This window comes from Acanthisitta chloris, unplaced genomic scaffold (assembly GCF_000695815.1).
Source record: "Acanthisitta chloris isolate BGI_N310 unplaced genomic scaffold, ASM69581v1 scaffold2312, whole genome shotgun sequence".
In the NCBI taxonomy this organism is placed as follows: domain Eukaryota; kingdom Metazoa; phylum Chordata; class Aves; order Passeriformes; family Acanthisittidae; genus Acanthisitta; species Acanthisitta chloris.
In genome coordinates this window covers 2481-10655 of record NW_008660825.1, presented here as the reverse complement: position 1 = coordinate 10655, position 8175 = coordinate 2481, and the positions used below count along the sequence as shown (strand labels likewise).

Sequence of the window (8175 nt, the reverse complement as noted above, 5' to 3'; positions counted from 1 at the left end):
TCCGGGGGAGCTCTCTGGAGGTGGGAATGCTGAGCCCGGGGAGGGCCCCACGCGCCGGCGCAGCCCCTCACATGGGCGAGGACGCACACTCCGGGGTCAGCTCCATGTCGAAGGTCAGCGACTCTGTGGGCAGACACAGCCGGGTTACGGGGCCTGTGCACGGCCGGGACCCCCCGGGGACCCCCTCGACTCACCGAACTGCCCTCCCGCGTTGGCCTCCGCCCCCTCGCTGTTGTTGCCGAACTGCATGAGCGAGTCTAGGGTGCGCGGGGACATGGGCAGGTCGATGGTGTTGCTGAAGGAGGTGCTGTCCAAGGGAGAAAAAGCACAGAACCCTCCAGTCAGGGCCGGCCAGAGCTCTCCAAGACCCCCTGTCCCTGCTGAGGGGCCCCCGGGCACGGCCCAGCAGCCCCCAGAGCTCTCCAGAGGAAAGGGGCCCCAGAGGGGAAGAACAGGGCTGTGGTTTGGGCAGCAGTCAGAGCCTGGCTCAGCTCCCACTGTCACCCCAGCCTAGGAGCCCCATGGAACCTGAGAAGATCCCAGGCAATAGCTGAAAGGAAGGAAACCCCTGCCCCAAGCAGGCTGAGCACACAGACACCCCCCCAGCACTGACAGACACCCCCCAGGAACACTCACGGGGTGACACAGATGAACTTGGTCTTCAGGTACGGAGCAGCACCTGCAAGGAGGGAGCAGCCTTGTCACCAGACACCGAAGAACAAATTCTGCTCTCCTCCCACTGGAGCACAGACAGTGCCCACCCTCTGCCCATAGCACCCCACAGCTGATCCCACACTGTGTCTGTGCCCTCTGGGGATGGCACAGGGTCCTGGCTTGTGACAGCTCTTCCAGTGCTATCCCTAGAGTCTCCTCGTGACACAGGAGCCACAGAAAGTCAACAACTACCTGAGTCTGTCGCTTCCGAGTGCTCCTGGCTCTCGGAGCGGCAGTACTTCCCAAACGCCTCCTCCTTGGGGATGTCTGGGTACAGGTACACCAGTGGGGACACCAGGATGTTGGTGGCATCCATGATTTTGTAGCCCATGATGATCTCCGCAAACGACATGTTGTTCAGCTGCTGCTTCGTGTAAGGCTCCACTGACTGGATCTGTGTCTTCCCTGTGCAAGGAAGGAGAACTTTGGCACAGGGCAAAGGCAGGGCTTACCTCAGACCCCCTCAGAGCAGCAGGGACAAGATGGGCCTGGGGCTGTGATCAGCCTCACCAGACCACAGGGGAGGACAGTGACCCGCCAGGTGGGTTCAGTGCCACGGAAAACTGTGCCACACAGGCATCACATGGGCAGGGACACACAGGAGGCAGAGACCAGCAAAGGGCAGCCAGGCTCAGGGGTTAACCGAGGCAGAGGGCTTGTTGGGATCAGGACAAAGGACAAGTGTCTCCTCAGGGGGTTCCAAGCCCCCCTGGAGCCTGGAACGTCAAGCCAGGCAGCGAGGGCAGTGAGGGGAGAGCTCGTACCGCTGATGTCCTTCTCCACCCATGTGAAGGTGATGCCTCCTTCCTTGCTGCTCTCACTGAAGCGCAGCAGGAAGGTCCCTGGGGGCTTGGTGCTCAGGATGGCTCGCTCACGCTCCTTGCTGATGAACCCCATGATGTACCTGAGCAGCAGGAAGTGAGAAAAGCAAAAGTGGTTCAGGGCCTCCAGGATGTGAGCTCTGCCAGTTCTGCTCAGCAGCAGGACCTGGCCTGGCCACTGACATTTTAAGGATTCACAGGGTTTTTTTGACTCTGAACCAGCAAACAGCAACCCAAGAAAACCCACCTGCACCTGGACAAGGCACCCCACACTACAAGGATGGGACCCAAGGAACCCCGCTCAAGGCCCAGCCCAACCAAGGGCTCCAGGCTGGTGCTCACCCTTCATTCCACAGCGCCAGGATGTACTTCTTCACCAAGTCAATGATGTTGTCCAGCCAGACCCAGAATGAGAAGCCCTTGCCAGCCATGTTCTCCTGAGGAAAAGGTAGAGAGACTGTGAGCACAGCTCAGAGGAAGGGAATGGCCAACGGAAGGTGCTTGGGAAAGAAGAGGGAGTTCTACCTTGCAGAACTTGGCCCAGGTGATCTGACAGCCGGAGTAATTCACACCTGGTCCTGGCAGAGAACAGCAACATCAATATTAAGATAGAGCTGTTTTTCCAAAAACACTATTTCCAGGGAGCAACCTGAGGTTTGCATTGTTTGGGAAAAAACCAAGCAACTGAAAATTACAGCTCCCCTGCCAAACCTGGGACCTTGCTCCTGGATAGCATGTACAGGTGGGGAGTCACCCGAGGGACAGCAGGCATGGGCAAAACACCACACTGGGTCACCTAGCAGTTACCTAGCAGCTTCTCTGCCAGCGTGGTCAGCTGCTCGATGCTGAGGCCACGCTTTGTGGTGGAGGAGAACTGCCAGCTCAGCACCTCTGCCACCTGGTCCCACGTCCCGATGGGTGGCTTAGTGAAGAAGTTCACGTTCTACACAAAGAAACACATTGCACTGAGTGGGACACGGGACAGGAGCAGAGCCAGGTCCTGCCCTGGCCACAGCTTCCCTCACCCCCTGGCACACCCCATCCCGACACCCGCCCTGCTGCCTCCCCTACCTTGGGGTTGTTGGTCAGCATGTTGTACCACAGGATGGACGCCCAGGCATTGGGCATCTGGCATATGTTGGAGATGACCACCACAGGCAGCGAATGGGTCTGCAAAGAGAGGATGTGTTGGGTCATCTCCCAGTGCTCCTCTGCACCCAGGCCCGTGGCAGCAACAGGCAGTGACCCGTGTCTCACCTCCAGGTCAATCTTCAGCCCCTGGTGATACACCTCTGTCTCAAAGGTGATGAGGTGCAGCTCCTCAGTGACTATCAGCGAGGCCTGGGGCAGAAGGAGACACTATGAGCACCAGGAGATGCTCACTCTTGGCCTGACATAGCCATCGGGCACAGCACTCCTGCTTGGGGCTGGTCTGGCAGCTGCCAACACACCAAATGGTGCTTGTAGACGCCCCAGCTCAGGGCAGGGCTCCTGCACACCCTCCCAGCTCCCTGCCCCTGTCAAAGAACTCTTCCTAGGGCCCCCCAGACTCACGTCACAGTTGGCTCGTCCTCCGTTCCCGCAGCGCTGCTCCCGCAGGGTCTGTGGAGAGAGGCACAGGCTGAAGCAGCCCCATGACAGCACTCAGCCCTACAGGGGCAGCCCAGGAGCTCATGGTACACACCAGATGCTTGAACTCTGCGGAGAGGCTGCCGTTGTTCGACTCCTCCATGTTCATAACCTTAGTGTTGGTTCCCAGAATATTAAACTTCCGTGACCTGGGAAGAGGAAGGACAGAGCGTGGCTGACAGGGCCCTCTGGGAGTGAAAGTACGGTAGGATGTTTGCCAGGAGTAAAAGCAGAAACAAGAAAAAACAACAAAACAAACACTGCACTTACCCTCGAAGTGCTGCAACATCCCCAGAGTCCCTAGGAAAGAGGAGAGAGACACCAGGTCATGGCTGTGGCCTTCCTACCCTGATGCAGACAATTTGGCATGCAGCACTAGACTGCATCATCAGGACCCAGTGCTGTCCTGCATCTTCCCCTTTGACTGGGAGTCACACTTGCCCTCGGTGTGGAGATGGAGCCCAATCCAAGGGCAGCAGGAACCAGTCCCACTTCAGTAAGCCCACCCAGTGCCACCAGGAGGGGAGCACAGGACTCACTTGTCAATGCAGACTTTGATTTTCAGTTGATAGTTCAGCTCCGGAAACTTGACCAACAACCTGCAAGAGTCAGCAGACACAGAGCATGAACATCCTGCACACAGGAACACCCCCTGTTCACCTGTCAGCCAGCAATGTGGACCCAGCTCCTCTGGCATCCCTGGACCCATGTGCACATGGGCCTGGGACTCGCCTGCCCCCAGAACCTGAGCACCCCAAGGAGCTTGTTTGGGCTGCTGACTGCCCACACCAGCCTCCGGACAAAAACACCCTCCACGCTGCTCTGCACCAGAGGCTGCCACGTGCCAAGCGGGCAATGCAGGCACAGCTGGGAGAGGGTGAGGAAGCTCCAGGCAGAGCCTGACGTCAGAGCAGCCTCCCACCATGGAGGCTGGCAGGAAACACAGCCCAGCTGAGCAGCAGCTGGCCAGGGACACACTGACACATCCCACCACCCGCCCCCACAGCGGGATTTACCAGAACCCGCTGGAGCCCCAGCCAGCCCTGCACTGAGTCACACAGGCAGCACTCCAGACCACTGGGATCCATCCTGCTAGGATTCATCCCCTCCCAGCACTACTGCTCCCCAGGTAAGCTGGGGGCTGCATCTGCACCAGCATCTCCTTTGGAGAACGATCCCTCTCTGCCCTCCCTGCGCAGCTTCCATCCCTCGCCCGCAGGCCATTGACCCACCTGACTTTGGTCGTGAACTGCACACCGGTCTTGATGACGAGGGGCCGGTCGGGGTGCATGGGCATGCAGGGCTGCCTCTCCACGACAAAAGCACTGCAGGGAACAGCACAGGGACCAGAGTCAGGGCTCTAGCCCAGGCAGCCTGCTCACTGCCCACCCTCCACCCATGGCCGCGACTGCAACTGCCTGCGGCTCCTGCCTGCCCTCGGCACCTTTTCATCAGGTTCCTGAACAGCTCCACAATCCGCTCCTCTAGCATGGGCCGGTGCTGGACGATTGGGTCACCCTTGTAGGACACTTTCTGCTGCAGTTCTTCCAACTTCTTGATCTGCTGCCGGGTCTGTAGCTGCGATTCAGCAAGAGAAGTTATCCTAGGGGAGGAGGGAGAACCAGCGTTAGCTCTGGCTGCCAAGCCTGCACCGTTCCAGCCCACAGAGCCCTCCTCTTCCCATGTGAGGGGACAACCCCCATGCCACACCAGCTGGGAACTGAGCACCTCTGTGACTCCCAATCCAGGGTGTTCTTCTAGGCCACATATTACAAATGAAACCTGCACCTGCCCAAGTTCTGCAGGGCCAGAAACTTTTCAGCAGCCTCAGTCAGTCACACTGACACGTGCAGGCATCAGGAGCCACTTTGCAAGGCCATTTCCAGAGGCCAAGAGCTCATGTCCATGGCAGGTGTGTGAGTGCCGCCACCAGTCCGGGGACCGACACAGCCCCAGCCAGCTCTCACCAGTTCTCGAGCCGGTCCAGGCAGATATTGGGGGGGCCACCAATGCAGGCAATCTGCTGCCTCCTCTTCCAGTCCGCCAGTTCCTCATCCGCCAACATCTTCTGCACATACTCCATGGCTGACAGCAGCCCGGCCAGCTCGCTCACTATACCCTGCCAAAAGAGAAAGCAGAACCTTCAGCACTCTGTGACTACCCACCAGATCCACAAGTTTCACATTCACAGACAAGGCAGAAGTTGCCCAGGGCTGTGCTTCCAGCACTGCTCCTGGTTCTGGCCATGCAGGAGCACTGAACTCTGACCCTGAACAAGGGGGGTCTGCACTGGGGGTGGTCTGCAGGGCCACCTGCCCCACATACCCTGCGCATCTGGTCCAGCGCCGTCAGCATCTGCTCCAGCTGCTGCATCTTCTGCCGGGTCACTGACTGGTTGTTCCCGTTCAGGTCCTGCATGTCTGCACAGAGGTCAGAAGCTTCAGCCATGCACACAGACTCTTCCTGGCCTCCCAAGCACCACGCAGACAACACTTCCAGAGCAAAGCACCCTGAAAGCCCTCGACAGCCAAGCAGGAATCTGGCACAACCTCCAAGCACCTCGGTGGGTCTCCCCTCCCCACCCCACTGCTGTGCTCACAGCAGAGCTCTGCTTCAGCTCCCCGGGGGCAGCATCAGCGGCAGAAACAAACCACCAAGTTTCTCCAATTGCCATGCAAATGCACTGAGCTCGAGCACCTTCCAGCTGGGAGCAAACACACCCTCCAGCAAGTTTCCTTGCAGGAACACACTGTGGTTTGCAGAGGCTAATGAGCTGCCATTACCTCCTTGGCTTTTCAAAGTCTTGTAGTTAAAATCAAAGTCATCCTGGAGATTCTCCACCACTTTCATCTTCTGCTCCAGATCCTGCAAGGCAAGAGATTTGGATTCATTCAAAGCACTTTTACCACCGTGGTGGGGAAAGCAGAAGCTGCCCAGGCAGACGTACCTGCACCCTCTTCCTGACATCCTGCAGGTGCTGCTCCAGCATCTGCTGCTTCTCTGTCACCACAGCTGTTGATGGATGTGTTGCCTGGCCCCCTTGCTGCAGAGGGGACAAGGAGGGCATTAGGACAGGGCTGTGACGGGGGGACATTTCTTCACAGCTTGAGCAGGTCTTCACCCCCTCCCCAGCACATGCTGAGGCAGCTGCTGCTCACTTCAGCGCCAGCTCCGGGGTGGCACAAGGGTCAGGGCACTCCTCACACGGGGTGAGAGGAAAGATGGGTGCACAGCACCCAGGCAGAGCACCCAAAAATCAAAAATCAGGATGGAGGTCCTGCGACACCTGTTTTGGTGCATGTTGTTTGGGGGACCCGTTGCTCTTCCCACAGGCGGCGAGCCACGATGCGAGCTATTTCCATCGGCTTCTCCAAGTATCTGCTCTGTAACAGATTCAAACCCCCCTGGTTAGCAGGCATGAGGCAACCTCTCTGCATCCTTCAGGGCTGGGGGTGCTGAGCTGTGCCAAGGAGGTCACTGGACTCCCACAGGCCCCTGCCGGCCCTTCCCGCCTCACCTGCAGGAACTGCTTGATGCGGCGCAGGTTGTGCTGGTACAGGACATTGGACTCCTGCAGGAATCGGCTGTACTGCTGGTCGATCTCCCCCAGCAGGTTGTGGAACACCAGTGTGGCGTGTGACTCCTTGCTGGCAGCATACGCCCTGCGCGAGGGAGGGAGGCCCTGGGTGTCCAGCACAGGGCAAGGCGGGGCAGGGGACGGGCAGTGGGGCTCTGCTCACACCCACCATCCCCTCTGCAATTTACAGAATCACTGAGGCTGGAGAACACCTCATGAAGTCCAACCTGTGACCGATCACCGCCTTGTCAACTAGACCAGAGCACTAAGTGCCACATCTAGTTGTTTCTTGAACACCTCCAAGGATGCTGACTCCATCACCCACCAGCCATCCTAACCTGCAGGACAGCAAGGGCCAGAGCAGGCCTGACTTGCTTCATACCAACAAACAAGCCCTTGGACATGCCCACAAGGACAGGGCGACAGAAGTTGTGGACTTGGGCTTGCAGCCCAGCCGTGTGGAGCACATGCCAGCACCTCACTGGTCCCATGTGCTCGCTGGATGGGGTCCAGGAATCAGTGCTCTGTGTCAGCTTCATTTACAACAGAGGTCAGAGTAAACCAGCCCTGGATGGGAACATCCCTGCTTCAGAGCTGTCCCTGTGCACAGTCCCACTCCCCTCCACATCACACCAGCCACGGGGAGGGAGGCAGGTCCTGCCACAGCAGGGGCCCAGGGAAAGCAGCAGAGCTCCTCAAGCCTGTCTGAGCTCCTGCTGCCGCGGGCAGGTGTCCCGAGCACAGTACCCTCCTCTGCATTTCACAAGGTCTTACCAGTCCTGGCTCTCAATCCATGGGGCCAGGAACTGACGGAGCTCCATGGGGAAGCTGTCGCTGTAGAGCTGGTGGAGCTGCTCCAGGTACCGTGTGTCAAGCTGCTGCAGCTGGTTCCACTGCGCCATCCTGGCCAGCTCCGGAGACCTGCTGGGACAGGCACACGCGGGCTCAGAGCTGGCTCCCAGCTCCCTCTGCCAGGCCCCAGCTGTGACTGCTGCAGCCCTTTGGAAGGCTGAGTAGGACAGAACCAGAGGCTACCAGGGCACAGCGAGCCCGGGGCACAGCGCTCCGCGAGGGCTGGCACGGGCAGGTCGGTCACTAATGACAGGTAGGAAGTGGCTTTAATCTGCTCCCGCAGGCACCCCTGGCCAGCCGCTCCCTGCCGCTGCCGGGAGGCAGGGAAGGGGTTGTGGAGCTTACAGTAAGTGTGGAAGGCGGAGACTGCCAGGAAACTACAGAAACAAGGAAGGAGCAATTTTCGAGTTCATGACTTGTATCGATGGAAATCAGACTGACGCTAACGAGGGGACTCCAGCTGTGCTCGGGAAGCGAAGGCGGAGCTCTGCGTGACACCAGCAGAGTCACTTCCCTGCAGAAAGCTGTTTGCTTTTCCCAAAGGTGCCTGTGGCTAGCGACACAGCATGGCTGCGTGTCCTG

General features: G+C 58.9%; 1 protein-coding gene across 2 annotated transcripts; it reads right to left on the bottom strand.

Annotated features, from left to right (window-relative positions):
- Positions 1-67: 67 nt before the first annotated feature.
- STAT3 (signal transducer and activator of transcription 3 (acute-phase response factor)) lies at positions 68-7643 on the bottom strand. 2 transcript variants are annotated; one of them, XM_009069949.1, is made up of 23 exons: positions 7516-7643; positions 6682-6826; positions 6449-6547; positions 6112-6207; positions 5948-6029; positions 5490-5584; positions 5132-5283; positions 4609-4767; positions 4397-4489; positions 3704-3763; positions 3435-3464; positions 3220-3313; positions 3090-3137; positions 2793-2876; positions 2607-2705; positions 2343-2478; positions 2061-2113; positions 1878-1972; positions 1479-1618; positions 904-1119; positions 637-679; positions 195-307; positions 68-123 (listed from the first exon to the last, which is right to left on the bottom strand). In XM_009069949.1, the coding sequence occupies exons 1-23, from the start codon at positions 7641-7643 to the stop codon at positions 68-70; spliced, it is 2316 nt and encodes a 771-aa protein (XP_009068197.1). The 2 variants fall into 2 exon arrangements, with proteins under 2 accessions (XP_009068197.1, XP_009068198.1); XM_009069950.1 differs by having other exon boundaries at positions 907-1119.
- Between the last annotated feature and the right edge of the window lie 532 nt (positions 7644-8175).

Coding starts and splice junctions, on each gene's coding strand:
- STAT3 (XM_009069949.1), bottom strand. CDS start 7,643: ATGGCGCAGTGGAACCAGCTGCAGCAGCTTGACACACGGTACCTGGAG. Junction 2,706..2,792: donor GGCTGAAGATTGACCTGGAG/GTGAGACACGGG, acceptor CTCTCTTTGCAG/ACCCATTCGCTGCCTGTGGT. Junction 308..636: donor AAGTTCATCTGTGTCACCCC/GTGAGTGTTCCT, acceptor TCCCTTGGACAG/CACCTCCTTCAGCAACACCA.